This window comes from Pan paniscus, chromosome 7 (assembly GCF_029289425.2).
Source record: "Pan paniscus chromosome 7, NHGRI_mPanPan1-v2.0_pri, whole genome shotgun sequence".
In the NCBI taxonomy this organism is placed as follows: Eukaryota; Metazoa; Chordata; class Mammalia; order Primates; family Hominidae; genus Pan; species Pan paniscus.
In genome coordinates, this window is record NC_073256.2 from 103,894,843 (window position 1) to 103,917,168 (window position 22,326).

Here is a 22,326-nt window from a genome sequence, read left to right on the forward strand (position 1 = left end):
TAGAAATTTAGTGAATAATCTAAATCTTTTTTGTGTGCATTCTTTTATAATCTCTCAAATAACTTAGCTCCAAATTACATAAACACTATAAGCTATAATATAATGGCTTTAAATATACATATAAATTTATTTATTTATTTATTTATTTGAGATGGAGTCTCACTCTGTCGTCAGGCTGGAGTGCAGCGGCACTATGTTGGCTCACTGCAACCTCCGCCTCCCGAGATCAAGCGATTCTCCTTCCTCAGCCTCCTGGGTAGCTGGGACTATAGGTGCGCACCACCACGCCCAGCTAATTTTTTGTATTTTTAGTAGAGACAGGGTTTCACCATGTTGGCCAGGATGGCTTTGATGTCTTGACCTCGTGATCTGCACTGCAAAAAATCAGTGTATGATTTTTTCTAAAATCAAACACTGTACAATTTATAAGAAAAAAGTACACTTCCTATGGTACTACAGACTGACATAGGCACTCGGGTGAGAGCTTGTAGACAACTCCACATATCTGCAAATCAGTTCTTTTCTAACCTAATATTTTATACTATCTTGAAAATATTTACAACTAAGTTACATTACTAACATAGAGACCATATTCTATAAAACAGACTAAACTTTTAATGTAAATTATTTTCAACTTAATAAGCAAATATTCTAAGATGAAATGACATGTTAATTCACCTAAAACTGTATAGTGAAATCTTAAATGTAACCTAAAATAGATATGTGCAAGATCATAATAATTAGAATTTTTTAAAGAAATGCCAATGATGTGACCTCCTACATATATGTTAGTAAACTTTGATTTTTTACTTTTCTAGCTGACTGTACTCTAGCCATGTGAGCAGTGTCAAGACAAGAATACTCCTCTGGCAAGATAAATAGCTATATTCCTGAGATTTCTCTATATAAGACTTAAGAAGTAGAAAATCTGAATATCTAGATTCAAGCCCCTAAGTAGCAGTAACATCATCAAAGTTTAAGGCAATTCTTTCATACCCAATAATACTGTGTCTCAGCAGTACCAGCAACAGTGCAACCAAAAATGCACTGAAGTACAACAAATAACTACATACAAAGGAACACTGATCTCAGTTCTGTAGGTTCATCAATAAAGAGGAATTTTGAAAATATATATGAAAACACAAGTGAAGTGATCAAGAACCTTTAATGACTGTGACAAAAACAGAAAAGAAATTTTAAAAAACACACAAAAACAAACTAAAAAATAAAAAAGAACCTTTAAGTTGGGCACTTGTGATTATCTTTTAAGCATTTTACACATGAGCTTTCATATGCACAGAGAGTACTATGAATGTATTAGCATACCTTGGGGCTTTAAATTTTGTCTATTTTAAGGAGGTAGTGAGGCCAGGCGTGGTGGCTCACACTTACAATCCTAGCACTTTGGGAGGCCAAGGCGGGTGGATCACCTGAGGTTAGGAGTTCAGGACCATCCTGGCCAACATGGTGAAACCCCATCTCTGCTGAAAATACAAAAATCAGCCGGTCGTGGTGGCAGGTGCCTATGATCCCAGCTACTTGGGACACTGACGCAGGGAAATCGCTGGAACCCAGAAGGCAGAAGTTGCACTGAAATGAGATCGCACCAATGCACTCTAGCCTGGGGTACAGAGCAAGACTCTGCCTCAATAATAATAATAATAATAATAATAATAATAATAATAATAATAATGAACAGATAATGAAACGTTCCCACAGGAGTGCTTCAGTTCCTGATAACAAGTGGGTATCTGGTACTACCTGGTGATAAATATAGATATAACCATTTTAAAAGTCATCCTATAATCCCATCCAACTAAAATGTCAATGATATTTATGCCCTTAAACTTCAACTCATTTCCAAAAAACTCCCACTTCAGAATATAACTTAGTTCCAGAAAATGGAGGAAGAAAAAGCTTTTAAATTGGCTTTGAATAAGCATAAAGCAGATCAAAAGAGAATTAAGCAGAAATTTTGAAGCATGGAATTATTTGAAGACCAATTCCTTAAAAAAAAAACAGCAAATGGAAGAGATATAGGACAAAGAAAAACTTCTAAGGGCCAGCGAAGTTATATTTTTATAGAAACATATGGATCATTTTCCAGGATAAAAAAAAGTGTTTCTGTATTTTTCAATTAATCTTTTTTCAAGGGCTATGGTCTGTAGTCTCACAAATTATATAAACATGCCGAGCAACTAATTATAAAGTGATTTTTTTGTTGTTTTAAGAAAATAAAGCTACTGCATTATGGAAAACAACAGGGAGGTTCCTCAAAAACTAAAAATGGAACTACTATATGATCCAGCAATCCCACTTTTGGATGTATATCCAAAGGAACTGAAATCAGTATGTCAAAGAGATATTTGTACTGCCACATTCACTAAGGCATTAGTCACAATAGCCACGCCTTAGGAAACAACCTAAGTGCCCGTTAATAGATGAATGGATTTAAACAAAAGAAGTAGCACACATACACAAATGGAGTATTATTTAGCTTTAAAAGAGAAGAAAATTCTGTCATTCTGTCATTTGTAAGAATGAGGATGAACATTATATGAAGTGGAGGACATGATGTTAAGTGAAATAAGCCAGGTACAGAAAGACAAATATAGGTTGAACATCTCTAATCTAATCTGAAAATCCAGAATTTGAAATGTTTCAAAATCCAAAACTTTGTGAGAGCCAACATGATGCCACAAGTAGAAAATTCCACACCTGACACTTTTATTTTTGATTGTTCAGTGTACACAAACTTTGTTTCATGCACAAAGTTATTTAAAATCTTGTATAAAATTACCTTCAGGTTATGTGCATAAGATATAAATGCAACATAAATAAACTCTATGTTTAGACTTGGGTCCCATTCCTAAGACATCTCATTAGGTATATGCAAATATTCCAAAATCCAAAACAATCCAAAATCAGAAACACTTCTACTCCCAAGCAGTTTGGACAAGGGATACTCAACCTACACTCTATGATCTCACTTATATGTGGAATCTAAAAAAGTCAAACTCACATAGGTAGGGAGTAGAATGGCGGTTACCAGAGGCTGGGGTTGAGTGGCAGGAGGGAATGGGGTGATGTTGGTCAAATGGTACCAACTTTCAGTTAGACAGGAGGAATAAGGTTTAGAGATCTGCTGTACAGCATGATAACCATAGTTAATAATAATGTATTACGTATTTAGAAATTGCTAATGGAATAGACTACAGAACTCCACAGCTTAGCTCACTTAAGAGGTAGAAAAGAGAATGCTGGAAAGTGGCATAAAAACTTGTTGAGGCCGGGTGCAGTGGCTCGTGCCTGTAATCCCAGCATTTTGGGAGGCCGGGGTGGGCAGATAACTTGAGGCAAGGAATTCGAGACCAGCCTGGCCAACGTGGCGAAACCCCATCTCTACCAAAAATACAAAAATTAGCTGGGCATGGTGACACATGCCTGTAGTCCCAGCTACTAGGGAGGCCGAGGCAGGAGGATTGCCTGAGTCCAGGAGGTCGAGGCTGCAATGAGCTGTGATCATGCCACTGCACTTCAGTCTGGGTGACAGAGCGAGACTCTGTCTCAAAAAACAAAAGCTTCTTGAAGTGTGAAAGAAACCAGTGATCATTTGACTCCCTCACCCTCCCCTACTGCGGCTATAAAGGCCTCATCCAACTTGTGTAGGCCTCACAGAGGCCTAGGACCTTAAAATGTTATTTTTAACTTAACAAATATCAGCTGGCTGTGGTGGCTCATGCCTGTAATTCCAGACTTTGGGGTGGGCGGATCACTTGAGGTTCAAGACCAGCCCAGCCAACATGGTGAAACCCCATCTCTTCTAAAAATACAAAAATTACCTGGGCATCATGGCACATGCCTGTAATCCCAGCTACTTGGGAGGCTGAGGTGGGAGGATCACTTGAACCCAGGAGGCAGAGGTTGCAGTGAGCTGAGATCACACCTCCACACTCTACCCTCAGTGACACAGCGAGACTCTGTCTCAAAAAATAAAAATCAAGCAAATGGAAAACAAAAAAGAGCAGGGGCTGCTATTCTTATTTCAGAGAAAACAGATGTTAAATCATCAATGATAAAAAAGGACAAAGAAGAACATTACACAAGGATAAAGAGTTCAATTAAACATGAAGACAACTATCCTAAATATATATACAATTAGCATTGGAGCACGCGGATTAATAAAACAAGTTCTTAGAGACCTACAAAGAGACTTAGATAACCACACCATAATACTGAGAGACTTCAACACTCCATTGACAGTGCTACACATATCATTAAGGCAGAAAACTAACAAAAATATTCAGGATCTAAAGTTGACAATCAAATGGACATTAACAGACATCTACAAGGTACCCTACCCAAGAACAACAGAATGTACATTCTTCTCACCTGCGCATGGCACATACTCTAAGATAGGCCACATGCTTGGCCATAAAGCAATTCTGAACAAAATTAAAAAAAAAAAACTGAAATCAAATCAAGCACTCTCTCGGATCACAGCTCAATAAAAATAGAAATCAATATCAAGATCTCTGAAAACCACACAATTACATGGAAATCAAACAATTTGCTCCTGCATGACTTCTGGGTAAACAATGAAATTAAAGCAGAAATCAAAGACTTCTTTGAAATTAATGAAAACAAAGATTTACCATCCCAGAATCTGTGAGACACAGCTAAAGCAGTGCTAAGAGGAAAGTTTATGGTGCTAAATGCCTGTATCAAGAAGTTAGAAAGATCTCAAATTGACAACCTAACATAATATCTAGAGGAAGCAGAGAAACAAGAGCAAACCAAATCCAAAGCTAGCAGAAGAAAATAACAAAATTAAGAGCTGAACTGAACTGAACAAAACTGAGATGTGAAAGCCATACAAAAAAAATCAATGAAACCAAAACTTGGTTCTTCAAAAGAATAAACAAAATTTATAGACTGCCAGCTGGATTAATCAAGAAACAAAGAGAGGCTGGGCACAGTGGCACATGCCTGTAATCCTAGCACTTTGGGAGGCCAAGGTGGGTGGATGATGAGGTCAGGAGTTCGAGACCAGCCTGACCAACATGGTGAAACCCTGTCTCTACTAAAAATACAAAAATTAGCCAGGCATGGTGGCACGCACCTGTAATCCCAGCTACTTGGGAGGCCAAGGCAGGAAAATTGCTTGAACTCGGGAGGCGGAGGCTGCAGTGAGCTGAGATCACGCCACTGCACTCCAGCCTGAGCAACAGAGCAAGACACTGTCTCAAAAAAAAAGAAAGAAAGAAAGAAAGAAAAAAAAAGAAACAGAGAAGATCCAGATAAACATAATCAGAATGACAATGGGAATATTAACACTAACACCAGAGAAATACAAAAACCAGGCCAGGTGCAGTGGCTCACGCCTGTAATCCCAGCACTTTGGGAGGCTGAGGCAGGCAGATCACCTGAAGTGGGGAGTTCAAGACAGCCTGAACAACATGGAGAAATCCCATCTCTACTGAAAATATAAAAAATTAGCGAGGCGTGGTGGCGCATGCCTGTAATCCCAGCTACTCGGGAGGCTGAGGCATGAGAGTCGCTTGAACCCGGGAGGTGGAGGCTGCAGTGAGCCGAGATCGCGCCATTGCACTCCAGTCTGGGCAACAGGAGTGAAACTCCATCTCAAAAACAAAAACCCTCAGAGACTATTAAAAACACCTCTAGGCATACAAACTAGAAAACACAGAAGAAATGGATAAATTCCTAGAAACATCCCAAGATTGAACCAGGAAGAAATGAAATCCTTGTAACAGTCCAATAACAAGTTTGAAAATTGAATCAGTAGTAAAAAAAAAAAACCTACCAACCAGAAAAAGCCCTGGACTAGATGGAGTCATAGCCAAATTCAACCTAATGCACAAGTAAGGGCTGGTACCAATCCTATTGAAATTATTCCAAAAAATCAAAGAGAAGGGACTCCTGCCTACTCATTCCATGAGGCCAGCATCATTCTCATACCAAAACTTGTCAGAGACACAATGGGAAAGGAAAACTTCAGGTCATTAACTCGGGTGAAGGCAGATGGGCCGGGCATGGTGGCTCATGTCTGTAATCCCAGCACTTTGGGAAGCTGAGGTGGACCGATTGCTTGAGCTCAAGAGTTTAAGACCACCCTGAGCAACATGGAGAAACCCCGACTCTACAAAAAAATACAAAAAATTACCCAGGCATAGTGGTATACAACTGTAGCCCCAGCCACTCAGGAGGTGGAAGTGGGAGGATCACTTGAGCCTGGGAGGCGGAGGTTGCAGTGAGCCAAGACTGCACCAGTGCACTCCAGCATGGGTGACAGAGTGAGACCCTGTCTTAATAAAAAGAAAAAAGAATATAAACATAAAAATCCTCAAAAAAGTATTTGCAAACTGAATCCAGCAGCACATTGAAAAGATAATACACCACAATCAAGTAGGCTTTATTCTTGAGATGCAAGGTTGGTTCAACATGCAGATCAATAAATGGGATTCATCACAGAAACAGAACTAAAAACAAAAACCACATGATCATCTCAAAAGACACAGAAAAGGCTTTTGATAAAATTCAACATCGCTTTACCTTAAAAAACATCAACAAACTAAGCACTGAAGGAACGCACCTCAAAATAATAAGAACTATCTATGACAAACCCACAGCCAACATCATACTGAATGTGCAAAAGCTGGAAGCATTCTCCTTGAAAAATGGAACAAGACAAGGATGCTCACTCTTACCACTCCTTTTAAATATAGTACTGGAAGTCCTAGCCAAAGCAATCAGTCAAGAGAAAGAAAGGAAAGGCATCCAAATAGAAAGAAAGGAACTCAAATCATCTCTCCTTACAGATGATATGATTCTTTACCTAGAAAACCCCATAAACAGTCTGCTCAAAGGCTCCTGGAACTGATAAACAGCTTCAGTAAACTTTCAGGTTACAAAATCAATGTATGAAAATCAGTACATTTCTATACACCAATAACACCCAAGCTGAGAGCCAAATAAAAAATGCAACCCCATTCATAACAGCCACAAAAATAATAAAATACTTAGGAATACAGTTAGATCTTTTACCACAATGAAAAGGAAATCAGAGATGACAGAAACAAATGGAAAAACATTCCATGCTCATGGACAGGAAGAATCAATATTGATAAAATGGTCTTACTGCCCAAAGCAATTCACAGATTCCTATTTGTTATTCCTGTCAAACTACCAATATCATCTTTCACAGAGTTACAAAAAACTACTCTAAAATTTGTATGGAACCAAAAAAGAGCCCAAATAGCCAAGGCAATCCTAAGCAAAAATAACAAAGCTGTAGGCATCACACTACCTGACTTCAAACTATACTACGAGACAGTAACCCAAACGGCATTATACTGGTACAAAAACTGACACATAGACCATGGAACAGGTTAGAGAACTCAGAAATAAAGCTGCACATCTACAACTATCTGACCTTCAATAAAGCTGACCATAACAAGCAATGGAGAAAAGAATCCCTATTCAATAAATGGTGCTGGGATAACTGCCTAGCCATATGCAGAAGATAGAAACTAGACCCCTTTCACCATATACAAAATCAACTCAAAATGGATTAAAGACTTAAATATAAGACCTACAACTATAAAAACCTAGAAGAAAACCTAGGAAACACCATTCTGGACATAGGCCCTGGCAAAGATTTCATGGCAAAGTCTCCAAAAGTAATTCTAACAAAAACAAAAATAGGTTAAGTGGGACCTAACTAAAGAGCTTCTATACAGCAAAAGAAACTATCAACAGGTTTCTTAAACAGACAACCTACTGAATGAAAGAAAACATTTGCAAACTATGCATCTGACAAAGGCCTAATATCCAGAATCTATAGGGAACTTAAACAATTGAACAAGCAAAAAACAATCCCACTAAAAAATGGGCAAAAGACATGAACACTTCTCAAAAAAAGACATACAAGCAAAAGCCAATAAACATGAAAAAATGTTTCACATCACTAATCACCACAGAAATGCAAATCAAAACCAGAATGAGATACCATCTCATACCACTTAGAATGGCTATTCTTAAAATTTCAAAAAAAAAATTAAAAAAAAAAAGATGCTGGTGAGGTTGTGGAGAAAAGGGAATACTTATACACTGCTGGTGGGAATATAAATTAGTTCAGCCACCGTAGAAAGCAGTTTGGAGATTCCTTTAAAAAAACTTAAAACAGAACCACTATTTGATCCACCAATCCCACTACTGAGAATATACCCAAAGAAAAACAAATTGTTCTACCAAAGTGACACACACGGCCTTAAGTTCATCACTGCACTGTTCACATTAGCAAACACATGCAATCAACTGAGATGCCCATCAATGGTGAACTGGATAAAGAAAATGTGATACATACACACCATGGAATACTATAAAGCCATTTTAAAAAAAACCCAAATCACATCCATTGCTGCAACACGGATGCAGCTGCAGGCCATTATCCCAAGCAAATTAATATGGGAACAGAAAACCAAATACTGCATGTTCTCACTTGTTAACTGGGCGCTAAACACTGAGTACACATGGACACAAAGACGAGAACAATAGACACTGGGGCCTACTAGAATGGGGAGGGCAGGAGGTAGGCGAGTGTCAAAAAGCTACCTACTGGGTACAGTGCTCACTACCTGGGTGACAAAATCACTTGTACACCGAATTCCAGCAACACATAATTTACCCATGTAACAAACCTGCACATGCACCCTCTGAATCTAAAATAAAAGTTGGAAAAAAAATAAACAAGAAAAAAATGGACTATGATAAAGCCAACAGTAATTCTGGTTTTCCCTTTCAAAGTACTGAATTTTGTTACTTCAGAAAGCACTACATCTTTACAATCATTTCTATAATGCTACGAAAATACACCGAAACTAAATGTGATAGATTCAAAGAAGAAATAGAGATAAGGAGCTGGGTGTCGTGGCTCATGCCTGTAATCTCGGCACTTTGGGAGGCTGAGGCAGGTGGATTGCTTGAGCCCAGGAGTTCAAGACCAGCCCAGACAACATGGTGAAACCTCGTCTCTACAAAAAATACAAAAATTAGGCAGGCATGGTGGTGTGCATCTGTGTCTCAGCTACTCGTGAGGCTGAGGTGGAAGAATCACCTGGGCCCAGGGAGGTAGAGGCTGCAGCGAGTTGTGATCATGCCACTGCGGCCTAAGCATCAGAGTGAGACCCTGTCTCAAAAAAAAAAAAGTTCTAATCTCCACTCTAACATTTTGACTTTCAAGAAGTTTAACTCTGTGAGCTTCTTTTCAAAAATTATTATAATGTGATAAGATAATAAGACTTGTCCTAACTATTTTATAAGGCTGCTGTGAGAATTAAAGTCTAGGTTGCTTTAAAAAGATGAATTATTTTAAGTATTTGCCAAAATATATCATTCAGCCAGTAACAAAACCAAGTTCTCTGCTTTGTCCTTCTTCATAAATACATTAAAAAAAAAAAAAAGAACAGTGCAGGGCTTCTCAATTATCTGCTTTTTTAAGGGAAAGATAATCACAGATAAATGAAATCAATAGATAACTAGCAACCTTTAGATCATGTTCTCAAATTCTTCTATCAGAAGTTTAATAAGACCATCTATTCAAAATCAAATCTCTGCTTCTTTCCCCAATCACCCTCTCCTTTATAATTAAAAAGTGAGGATTGTAAAAAACAAAAAAGCTTCACTCATTAATTTCTTCATATGATATTGCTCTAATATACAGAAATTTTGGCTCACAATTGGTTTAACCAATTTTTTTTTAACTGGCAAGTCTTTTTTTTTGAGACAAGGTCTTGCTCCGTTGCCTAGGCTGGAGTGCAGTGGTGAGATCATGGCTTACTGCAACCTTGACCTCCTGGACTCAAGTGATCCTCCTGCCTCAGCCTCCTGTGTAGCTGGGACAAGCATGCATCACACACCCAGCTAATTATTTGAATTTTTGTAGAGATGTGGGTCTCACTTTGTTTAAGACCACTTTGCCCACGCTGGTCTTAAACTCCTGGGCTCAAGTGATCCTCCCACCTCAGCCTCCCAAAGTGCTGGGATTACAGGCATGAGCCGCCATGCCCAGCCAAGTTTTAATATATGTTTACTTATCTATATTACGCCAATAAGAAATTTGATGGATTTTTCTTTTTTTTGCTTTCAACTTGTTACTTACCAAGCAGCATTCTGTTTGTAAATAAAATCTATCTATCTCAAAGTACTAGAGCCTTTTGTTAACCAAATCAAGAAGAATATAACACCCCGGGATTGGTTTCATTTTGTCATTATAAAGCAGGGATTAGCAAACTTTTTCTGTAAAGATCCAGAGAATAAAATATTTCAGGCTTTGTGAGCCATACATGGTCTCTGTAGCATGTTCTTTTTCTTCCCCCCAAATCTTCAAACTCAACCCTTTAAAAATGTAAAAGAATATTCTTCTTAGGTTAAGGGCTCTACAAAAATATAAACTGTTAATAAAGCATCACTGAGGCAGCTCTAATTTCTAGGAAATAATATATATACATGATATTAGACAGACACATAGAGAAAGGCAGAAAATAATCTAGACCACAGCAATGTTAGTTCCATTACCTATATAAAAATAACTAAGCTAGGCCAGGTGCGGTGGCTCACGCCTGTAATCCCAGCACTTTGGGAGGCCGAGGCGGCCAGATCATGAGGTCAGGAGTTTGAGACCAGCCTGACCAACATGGTGAAACCCCGTCTCTACTAAAAATACAAAAATTAGCTAGGTGTGGTGATACGTGCCTATAATCCCAGCTACTCAGGAGGCTGAGGCAGGAGAATGGCTAGAACCTGGAAGGCAGAGGTTGCAGTGAGCCAAGATCGCACCACTGCACTCCAGCCTGGGCAATAGAGCAAGACTCCATCTCAAAACAAAACAAAACAAAAAAAACAAAAAACTAAGCTATTAACAAAATAACAAAAATAACTTGAGAGATGCTGTAATGGTGAGAGTTTAGAGCATTCCTGAGGACTTGGAGAAAACTTGTTTCTGAGAAGGACATTTTGAAGGTTTTGTTGGCTGAAAAAGTTATCTCTGGAATCACACTCCTAGATCTTTATTGAAGACTTGAAAAGAATTAGATTAGGACCATGCGGACACAGAAGGTCACCCCAGCTCTGATCGCTGCCATTACAGTTGCTACAATCGGCTCTTTCCAAGTTGGCTACAACACTGGGGTCATCAGTGCTCCTGAGATGATCATAAAGGAATTTATCAATAACACTTTGAGTGACCAGGCAAATATCCCTCACTCTCAGATGTTGCTCACGTCCCTCTGGTCCTTGTCTGTGGCCATATTCTCCATTGTTGGTATGACTGGCTCCTTTTCCGTTAGACTCTTTATCAACCACTTCTTGACAGGTGCAATTCAATGCTTATCGTCAACCTGTTGGCTGTCTCTGGTGGCTGCCTTATGGGATTGTGTAAAGTAGCTGAGTTGGTTGAAATGCTGATCCTGGGCTGCTTGGTTATTGGCCTCTTCTGTGGACTGTGCACAGGTTTTATGCCCATGTACATTGGAGAGATCTCACCTACTGCCCTGCAGGGTACCTTTGGCACTCTCAACCAGCTGGGCATCATTGTCAGAATTCTGGTGGCCCAGATCTTTGGTCTGGAATTCAAATTCATCCTTGGGTCTGAAGAGCTATGGCCGGTACTATTGGGCTTTACCATCCTTCCTGCTATCCTACAAAGTGCAGCCCTTCCATTTTGCCCTGAAAGTCCCAGGTTTTTGCTCATTAACAGAAAAGAAGAGGAGAATGCTAAGTAGATCCTCCAGTAGTTGTGGGGCACCCAGGATGTATCCCAAGACAACCAGGAGATGCAAGATGAGAGTGCAAGGATGTCACAAGAAAAGCAAGTCACCATGCTGGAGTTCTTTAGAGTATCCAGCTACCAACAGCCAATCATCACTTCCACTGTGCTCCAGCTCTCTCGACAGCTCTCTGGAATCAATGTTGTGTTCTATTACTCAACAGGAATCTTCAAGGATGCAGGTGTTCAAGAGCCCATCTATGCCACCATTGGTGCAGGTGTGTTTTAATACTATCTTCACTGTAGTTTCCCTATTTCTGCTGGAAACGGCAGGAAGGCGGACCCTGCATATGATAGGCCTTGGAGGGATGGCTTTTTGTTCCATGCTCATGACTGTTTGTTATTAAAGGATGAGTATAATGGGATGAGCTTTGTCTTTATCGGGGCTATCTTGGTCTTTGTGGCCTTTGAAATTGGACCAGGTCCCATTTCCTGGTTTATTGTGGCCAAACTCTTCAGCCAGGGCCCCCGCCCAGCTGCGACTGCAATGGCCAGCTGCGCCAACTATACCTCCAACTTCTTAGTCGGACTGCTCTTCCCCTCTGCTGCTTATTATTTAGGAGCCTGTATTTTTATTGTCTTCGCCAACTTCCTCATCACCTTCTTGACCTTTACCTTCTTCGAAGTCCCTGAGACCCATGGCAGGGCTTTTGAGGATATCACATGGGCCTTTGAAAGGCAGGCACATGGTGCAGATAGATCAGGGAAGGATGGCATCATGGAGATGAACAGCATCCAGGCTGCTAAGGAGACCACCACCAATGTCTAAGTCATGCCTCCTTCCACCTCCCTCCCAGCACGGGAAAGCCACCTCTCCCTGAATGAAGGAGAGACCTCGTCAGGATGAACCCAGGACTGCTTCTGAATGCTGCTACTTGATTCCTTTCTTATCCCATGCACTCCATGCGCACCTCAAGGCTGGGGTTTGTTGGATTTTCAATGGTTTTTTAAATATTTTATTTCCTGGACATTCTCTTCTTCTTAGGAGAGACCAAGTGAACCTACCTTCATTTCAGGAGGCACTGGCCACTTGGCATATGACAACTTTGCCAGTTTTTCCTTCCTTGGGTTCTAATATTGCCTCACTAGGGGATATAGGAGAGGAAAAGTAAGGCGCAGTTCCCCCAACCTCAGACTTATCAGGAAGAAGATATACATATGAGTGTGGAAGGCAGAGGGGGTTTATGTAAGAGCACCTTCCTCACTTCCATATAGCTCTACAAGGCAAATTAACTTGAGTTTTATTTATTTTACCCTCTGGTTTAATTACATAATTTTTTAAGTTCTGGGATACAGGTGCAGAATGCGCAGGTTTGTTACATAGGTATACATGTCCCATGATGGAAGTGTTTATTTTTTTAAGTGTAATTTTGCCAAATAATAAAAACAGAAGGAAATTGAGATTGGAGGGAGGTGTTTAAAGAGAGGTTATACAGTAGAAGATTTCATGATGGGGAGGTTAGCATGCAATATGAAGAATTTAGGGAGAAATGTAGTTCATTATTGGAGGGTATATTATGTGGTGCCTGAGGTGTGCACATTACCTCTTGACAATTTCTGTCCTTCAGATGGAAACTCTTGTTTAATTTCCCATAAAAGTCATATGCCTACATAATAAAGTTATTGATTTCCTTTGGAACTTTTTTCTTTAATAGTTTACATGTAGTAGTACTTGAAATCTAGGATTATTAACTAATATGGGCATTGTAGTTAATGGTGGTTGATGGGTTCTAATTTTGAATGGAGTCAAGGGAAGGGAAAGTTATTTCTAGAAAGCTTGTTCCCCCTCACTGGACCAAACAACTCCTCCTTGTAGGAGACTCATTACTTTTGAAGTAATCCCACCACCTATCTGGTGGGAGAGCCATCCAAATGAGAAACCTAAAATAATCAGTTCTCGGTAGAGATTCATTATTTCTCCATTTTGTGCTTTAGGAGATTTTAGGTGTTGATTTTGTTTTATTTTAACTCATATCTTTAAAGGAATTCCCCAAAGAATGTTTATAGCTAACTTGGAATTTATAACCTCAGCTCTGGGACTTTTTTCTGAACGAGTATTATCTAAAGGTGTGTTGTTGCCTTTAGGGTCATGCCATGCTTGTCTATGTCTGTTACCATGTCACTGTGGTCCTATGCCAAGTGCCCTTAGGGGGTCTCAATCTTTCCAACAGACCATGTTTGAGATAGTATGAGTCAATGTACAGTGTAGCCCACACTTGAGAGGATGAATATGTGTGCACTGTCCCTTTGCTCTGGATGGAAATAGGTTATTGTTGACTTATTTTTTCTGTGTTCCTACAGCCCCTTTTTCATATGTTGCTCAATTTCCCTTCCCCTTCTTGGTGCTTACACATCTCAGACCCTTTAGCCAAACCCTTGCTGATAAAAGTATCTTGGTTCTCAGTTCTCACTGTTTCCTCTGGTCACGGAGACTTCAAATAAAAATGCACATAGCTATGGAGTGGGGTTTAGCTGGAAAAGGTGACCTTCTTCCAACTTCACGTCAACTTCTGGCTCCTCAAACAGTAGGTTGGCAGTTAGGCAGGGAAGTTGTTTTCCCATTTCTCACTGAGCAGATTGTGAATATTTCCATATGGATTTTCTATTATTAACATTACCCTGATTCTTTGTTTTAAAATAAAAATCTGAATGTACGCACACAAAAAAACTCTAAATGTTCCATATGTCTAATTTATGCTTACCTTTGGCTGTGGCATGAACCACAGCAGCCTGAGAGATAACCTGGTAAGTTTCAAAACCCAAATACGACAAAGCTGAGAGTAAAAGGCCTCTTTTGAAAGTTCCTGGGTTTCCCATTACCTATGGAAACAATTATGTTGAGAGTTACAAACTTTGAAAATTTGAAGGTACTGCTACCCCAAGCAAAAATTACATGAATTTTCTCCCACCCCCAAAGCAATCGATCATAATACTGGAAGCTTAAAAATTACTTCATCAAAATCTTTAGTAAAACTACCTCAAAGGGTATCTTATTGAGAAAAAGATATCGCCTGGAGTCGTCGCTCATCTAAAAATCACACTCCTGCTGGAAAGGAAGAGCTACAACTTATTTGCTACAACTTATTTGCAAATGCATGGATATTGCAAATTGTATGAAGTAAAATATGAGACACCAACACATAATAAAAATGAATCTTACAGACAAGATTATCATATATAGTAATTACTACATATAAAAATGTACATGGCTAACTTTTAAATTTTTTTGTAGAGACAGGGTCTCACTGTGTTGCCCAGGCTGGTTTCAAACCCCTGGACTCAAGCAATCCTTCCGCCTCGGCTTCCCAAAGTGCTGGGATTACAGGCTGAGCCAAGGGGCCAGGCCTAAAATAGGACTTCAAACTCATCATTGTTCCAATTTGAAAACTTACGGCTAACTAGTTTCATACTTAGAAATCCTCCCATCTCTCTGCCTATATTATCTATAACCTCCCCATTTGGTTATAAACTTCCAAGGAAAGGGAATATGCCAAATTTTAACCACCCCTCCCCACCATCAGTCCCATAATAATTCTGAAAGATTTTAACTGAGCAGTTAAAAATTTGAGTTTAAAATAATGAAACCCCTAGTTCATGTGAAATATATCATATGCATTAATGCCATTCCCCAATTCCCTGACAAGAATAAACAGAGGCCCACGAGCAGTCTAATAGAAATACCAGAACTGAGACTACAACATGCTGACAACCTTCATTGACGTTATGCAGATAAAACGGGCAACTGAGAAATAATCATTTTTAAACAAAAACCTAAACAGTATGAAATCTCTGCTTCTGAGTCGTAGAACTTTTTAAATCACACACCACACTTTTCAAAGTCTGAAAGGGGCAGCCTCAAGCGCTGTTGCATCTGTCATCGCCTACAGTGAGAATAATTTCACAGCGGTCAAGGTTCTTTCCCGTCCTGTTCTACATTTCACACAAGAAGGGCGGGTAGCAGGCAGCTTCTGGGGCGCGTGGGGGCAAACCCCACTCCTTCTCTGACAGCCCCAGTTTAGGATAGTGGAGGTTTGCAAAATGGAAGGGACCTGTCCGGGCGTTCCAGGCACAGTGGCCCCGAGTTCTTTCCTCGGTTCACCACATTCCTTAGGCAGCGCGGGGCCGCCACCCCTTAAGTTAAGGGGGAGCCGGAACCCACTGTGTAGGAAGTGAGGAGCGGGAGCCAGGACCACGGGGGTACCTCGAAGCCGCGGAATCGACAGCGGCCGCAATGCCCGCGGCTGCCCAAAGTCCCCGCAGGGAGACGAGACCCCGGGGCGGCTCCACGTCGGAAAGGCAGAAGGCGCCACAGACGAGCAGCCAGCGCCATGACCTGCAACTTGCGGGCTGACCCTGCACTACTTCAGGCAGCTACGGAGGCGGGCGGGGCTAAAGGAGCTTCAATCCTTCCGGAAAGAACGGCGCCCGCCCTCCTCCTGCCCAGCACCTCTTCCGCCTCCTGTCCAGCACCTCTTCCGCCTCCTGCCCAGCACCTCTTCCGCCCCCATGGTTTCCGGTGCACGGGCTTAGGGGGTGGGAAATACCCCGATTGGGTATTGGGGTGGGACTTAATGGACTTTCCGCGCGTGCGTCCAGGACTGAGGCCGTGAGAGCGCTCTCTTCAGGCGCTCTGACTTGTTTCTGCTCCATCTCTCTAGGGGGTCTTTCATGCTTTGGGCACAAGGATTCGTCGCCAGAATAGAACTGAAAGCTCGGAAATAGACCCGAGAATACAAGTATGCCAGAAAAAAAATTGTCATTTTAATTATCTGCTGCCTTCAAAAGTAGATTGAATCGTGGTACTAGTGGGTCTTTTTTGGAAGTAAATAATTGGAAGAATTATGTTGCCCAACATGAAGAAGGGAAAGGAAGAGACTGAGCGACTCAAGGGGGTAGATTCAAGAGAGAGTCCAGAGCAAAGGAACAAAAAATGCAAAGCGTTTTGGGAAGAGGAACTAGTGGGAGGAGGCCTCTGGAAAGGATATTGATGCCCTTGAATGCTAGGGCATGTGTAGTCAAAAACAAAAACAAAAACAAACCCTGGTCTCCCCTAAAATTCTTCAATAAGATGTTTTACTTACTCGAGCAAAGTATTTTATTTTACTCGAGTAAAATAAAATTTCTTGCTCGAGTGGAATTCTTTTGTGGGAAAATGAAGAAATTTTGGATCCTACTTGAGGCCTGATCAGGGTGGGTGGAAACACAGACTGCAAAGGGAGTACCTACTATATGGGTTTCACGAAAAATCTTATGGGTAATAAGGGAGGCGAGTCATGGTTTTAAAAAATTAGGTTGCATTTCTATGGTACTTTTAATACTGTATAGGGAATTAATACATAGTCGTATTGATCTTCCGAACTACCTTGTGAAGTAAGTGGTATCCCAGGTTTACAAATGAAAAAACTGTAACTCAAAGAGATGTATTAACCTAACCAAGGATATGTTAGAAGACAGGAATCCATGTCTTTCTACTCTGAGTCCAGTGCTCCTTCTACTATATGATTGCTACCTCCACTAGTTCCCATTAAATCAGCTGTATTTCTTTAGGATTATGTCTTTAAAGTCTATCTTTAAAAATATATAGATCTCCTTCCCAACTTCTGAAACCTAGCTGTTTTTTCCCAAAGACAGAATCACTTTTATTTTATGTATTTCTACTGGTAGCTACCCCCTCAATATTGCTAAATGTTTATGCCACTGGATACCATGATAACAGTGAAATTAAGTTTCTGATATCTCTGCTAGAGTGAATTTGTAATTAAGTTTTTAGCTTTGAAAAAAAAATTAGATCCTAAGAAAAGTTGCAGGAACTCCCATATATTCTTCAGCTAGATTCAGCCATTGTTACCTTTTTCTCACATTTGCTTTATCTTTCTTTACATATCTTACCTATAATACACATATTATATTCCTAGTATTTTCTGTTGTTAGGCCTTTTGAGAGTAGATTACAGATATCATGACTCTTCAGTCTTAGAAACAAGACATTCCCTTACTTAGTCCCAGTTTAATTATCAAATTCAGGAAACTGAAATTGACAGAATACTATTATTTAATATACAAATTTTGTTTAATTCCCAATACTGTCCTTTATACTAATGATTTTTTTTCTAAATTCAAGATCAAATCTTGATAATGTCTTGCATTTGTTATGTTTCTACTTTCTTTAAATCTTTAAATCGTCAGCCTTGGTCTTTCACGACATTAGTATTTTTTAAATGTATAGTCCCATCGGTTTAAAGCAGGGTTTCTCAGCCTTGGCACAATTGAACTTTTGGGCTGAAGAATTCCTTCAGCCCCTGTCAGGCCAGCAGATGATTGCAGCCTTGGCCAATATCTGACTGCAACATCAAGAGAGATGATGAGCCAGAAGCACCCAGCTAAGCCACTTCTAAATTCCTAAACCACAGAAGCTATGACAGATAATAAATGATTGTTCCTGTTTTAAGCCACTAAATTTGATGTAATCTGTTACACAGCAACTGATAACTAATATAACAGCCAAGTAAAGCATAGAGAGTTGGAGTGTGGAGTTTCAGAGGAAAGGTGTGGAAGTTTGATAACCTTAAGAATATAGGCTGGGCGTAGTGGCTCACACCTGTAATCCCAACATTTTGGGAGGCCAAATCGGGAGAACAGCTTGAGCCCAGGATGTTTGAGACCAGCCTGGGCAACATAGTGAGACTCTGTCTCTACAAAAACATGTTTTTCTTGTTGTTGTTTGTTTTTTGTTTTTGTTTTTGTTTTTTAATTTGCTGCATGTAGTGGTGCATGCTATAGTCCCAGCTACTCAGGAGGATGAGCTGGGAGGATCATTTGAGCCCAAGTGTCCAAGGTTGCAGGGAGCGGTGATCACACCACTGCACTCCAGTCCAGGCAACAGAGTGAGACACCGTCTTAAAAAAAAAAAAAAGAAAATTAAAGAAGTTCGGGCGCAGTGGCTCACGCCTGTAATCCCAGCACTTTGGGAGGCCAAAGCGGGCAGATCACGAGGTCAGGAGATCAAGACCATCCTGGCTAACACAATGAAACCCCGTCTCTACTAAAAATACAAAAAATTAGCCGGGTGTGGTGGCGGGTGCCTGTAGTCCCAGCTACTCAGGAGGCTGAGGCAGGAGAATGGCGTGAACCCAGGAAGTGGAGCTTGCAGTGAGCCGAGATCACACCACTGCACTCCAGCCTGGTGACAGAGCTAGACTCCGTCTCAAAGAAAAAAAAAAAGAGAGAGAAAATACAGATGGAATTCAAAGCTCTGAGACTAAGGCTGGGCGTGGTGCCTCATGCCTGTAATCCCAGCACTTTGAGAGGCCAAGGCCAGTGGATTTCTTGAGCTCAGGAGTTTGACACCAGCCTGAGCAACATGGTGAAACCCCATCTCTACAAAAAGTACAAAAATTAGCCAGACACGGTGGCTCGTGCCTGTAGGTCCCAGCTACTGGCTGAGGTGGGAGGATCACCTCAGGCTAAAGCCTGAGAGGTTGAAGCTGTGGTGAATCGTATTCGCACCACTGCATCCCAGCCTGGCTGGGCGACAGCAAGAACCTGTCTCAAAAAAGAAAAAGAAAAAGAAAAAAAAAAGCTATAAGACAGGATGAGGTAATTAAAAATGTGACTGAAAGAGTGAAGGTAGAAATATGAGGATCAAAATACATAGGAGAAAGAATATTTTGTGAATATCTTTCATTTTAACATGCATTTAACTCTCCACCAGGTGGTGTTTTATTTCTAGAACCTTGTTAGGCTTGGTATCTAACATGAATTCAAGACATGTTAAATTAATGGGTGAATGAATGAGAACAAAAGTAGAATGGGATTTAGACTGTAGTTAAGGAGAATGAATAAATACATTGAATAGCTATGGCACTATGTATTTAAATGATAGATTGCTGTTTGGATACTAAAAGTACAAAACCATCCCCTTGCATCTACTCTTTCCCTATTTTAGTGTAAAGAAAAGTTTTGAAGGTTAGGTATGGATACTATATATTCTGGAAAATTTGAAACTTGCAATCCAATTAGTGGTGCCTAAGAACCTTCATTTACATGTGAAAGTAGAATCAAAAATAGAGCCAGAAACCTTTAGTAAAAACTAAAACACTTGTAGTACCCCCCCAGTACACTTCAGCAACAAAGGCCTTGTTTCTGCACTTGCAGTTTGTTCTTATCTTTGCCCCTGCTACCATTCCTGTGCCCCAGATATTTGCATAACTGGCTGCTGCTTATTTTTCAAATCTCAGATCAAATACCATCTTAGAGAGCTCTTTTCAGATCCCCAGTCTAAATAAGCTCACACTATCCTCAAGTCCCTCTATCACATCACCCTGCCTTAACTTTTCTCATGGCACTTCTGGCTGTCTGAAATCTCATTTGTCTTTAACAACTAACTTAAGATTTAACCCTCCTCTAGGATAGAAGTTCCTGTCTGTCTTGCTCACAGGTCTAGAGCAATGCACATAGTAGGCAATCAGGATGTGTTAATGAATGAATCCTCACTGGCACTGATACGATTTTAAAAATGTTTAATTTGCGGGCCAGGCACGGTGGCTCACACCTGTAATCCCAGCACTCTGGGAGGCCAAGGCTGGCAGATCACTTGAACCCAGGAGTTCAACACCAGCCTGAGCAACATAGTGAGACCCCATTTCTTAAAAATAAATAAAATAAAAATGTTTAGTTTGCATTTCTTGGATTAAGAGTAAAGTTTTTACTTAAGAATGTCTGTGTTTCTTCATTTGATACCCTTTCCATTTCTTCTGTAATTAAAAAAAAACCCTTCACCCATTTTTCTATTGGGTGTTTTTTTTTTTTTCTTATCAATTTAAATGAACTTAAGAGGCCAGGCACGGTGGCTCACACCTGTAATCTCAGCACTTTGGGAAGCCAAGGTGGGTGGATCATCTGAGGTCGGGAGTTCAAGACTAGCCTGACCAACATGGAGAAGCCCTGGCTCTACTAAAAATACAAAATTAGCTGGGCATGGTGGCACATGCCTGTAATCCCAAGCTACTCAGGAGGCTGAGGCAGGAGAATCTCTTGAACCCGGGAGGCGGAGGTTGTGGTGAGCTGAGATCGCGCCATTGCACTCCAGCTTGGGCAACAAGAGCGAAACTGCGTCTCAAAAAAATAAAAATAAAAAATAAATGAACTTAAGATACTAACTCTGTCAGGTTTGGGACCAATATTTTTCCCAATGTGTTTTATTGATTTTGTCCCTGTTTCCTTGGGAAGAAGTTCTAAATTATCGAGCAGTCATGTGTCAATATTTTCCATAGTGTTTTGTTTAGCTGCAGGCAGCATGGAGTAGCAAGCAGTCCAGCCTGCACTTTGAGGTTAGTTTACTTACAATTTGTGTGACTTCAGAAAAGTAGGCCAATTATTTAGCTTCCAAATCTCATGTTACTCAATTGCAGTTTTCATTTGTAAAATGGGTATACTGGCACCAAATACATCACAGAATCATGAGGATTAAAGGTAATGAAGGATATAAAATGTCCTTGGTAGTGTGCACATTAAGAATGCCCTAAATAAGCATATAAGCATGGTTAACAGCTAAGATGTATTTCGCTATTTTCATGTTGATAATTTGTCTTGGTAACTTTTTTTTTTTTTTTTTGAGACAGGGTCTGTTTGTCACCCAGGCTGGAGTGCAGAGGCACGAACATGGCGCACTGCAGCCTGAGCCCGTGATCCTTCTGCCTCAGCCTCATGTGTAGCTAGGACCACAGTCGCGTGCCACCACGCCAAGCTATTTTTTTTTTTACTTTTTGTAGCGGTGGAGGGGGTCTCATTTTTTTGCCCCAGGCTGGGGCTGGTCTCCAACTCCTGGGCACAAGCCATCCTCCCACCTCTGCCTCCCAAAATGTTTGGATTACAGGTGTGAGCCACTGCGCCCAGTCTTCTCAGTTCAGATATGGCATAAATTTTCTCAAATATTTAAATTATTTAATCCTTAAGGAATTTATTTTGGTGCACCAAACCACTTACCTTAAAGTCAGTTTTGCCTTTTCAGTAAGCGACTGGCCTCCAGAATGGCCCTGAAGCGCCAACCTACTGGCAAGGAGCTGACACGCAGCCCGGAGTCAGCTCCCTGCGAATGGGCTGATCCTCGCGCAGGCTGTGCGGGGCGGGGCGCGCACTGGACCCGCCCCCTCCCCGCCCCCTCCCCGCCCCTCCCCGCCCCCTCCCCGCCCCTCCCCGCCCCCTCCCCGCCCCCTCCCCGCCCCCTCCCCGCCCCCTCCCCGCCCCCTTGCTCTGCCAGTCCAGCCCTAGATTCTCCTGAATCCCTGCGGTCCCGGCGTCGCTCCGGACGCTGCCAACCTGTTCTCCACCGTCGCTCGACTTCCACCTCTAAGACTCCCACGTGAGTGCGGGCGTCTCCCAGTTCCTGGGCCGGTGAGGCAGCAGCCCAGCAACCGTACCGCCCGGGGGAAAAGGAAAGTCCTGGCCTGGAGAATCCGAGCCCGCAGGCTCCGTGCGGCAGGT

General features: G+C 41.1%; 2 protein-coding genes and 1 pseudogene across 17 annotated transcripts in view; 2 read left to right on the top strand and 1 right to left on the bottom strand.

Annotated features, from left to right (window-relative positions):
• The window catches only part of RMDN1 (regulator of microtubule dynamics 1), a 45,857-nt gene extending 23,895 nt beyond the window's left edge, over nt 1-21,962 (bottom strand). For 2 of the 8 annotated variants that reach the window (XM_055116705.2, XM_008974628.5), the window contains exons 1-2: nt 16,047-16,348; nt 14,548-14,665 (exon numbers count right to left, since the gene is read on the bottom strand). In XM_055116705.2, the coding sequence (XP_054972680.1) occupies nt 14,548-14,665; nt 16,047-16,175 (247 nt within the window). In that variant the 5' untranslated portion in view covers nt 16,176-16,348. Of the gene's footprint in view, nt 1-14,547; nt 14,666-16,046; nt 16,368-21,828 lie in introns of those variants that run through there. The other 6 variants (XM_063606840.1, XM_008974630.5, XM_003821156.6 and 3 more) reach the window with 6 other exon arrangements.
• LOC100991649 (solute carrier family 2, facilitated glucose transporter member 3-like) lies at nt 10,404-13,308 on the top strand (annotated as a pseudogene).
• Nucleotides 21,963-22,071: 109 nt separating the features above from the next.
• Nucleotides 22,072-22,326, top strand: part of CPNE3 (copine 3) — a 47,052-nt gene continuing 46,797 nt past the window's right edge. For 3 of the 9 annotated variants that reach the window (XM_063606842.1, XM_063606841.1, XM_063606845.1), the window contains exon 1: nt 22,072-22,204. The gene's annotated coding sequence lies outside the window, so the exon portion shown is untranslated. The remainder of the gene's footprint in view (nt 22,205-22,326) is intronic. The other 6 variants (XM_055116707.2, XM_003821154.5, XM_034966312.3 and 3 more) reach the window with 5 other exon arrangements.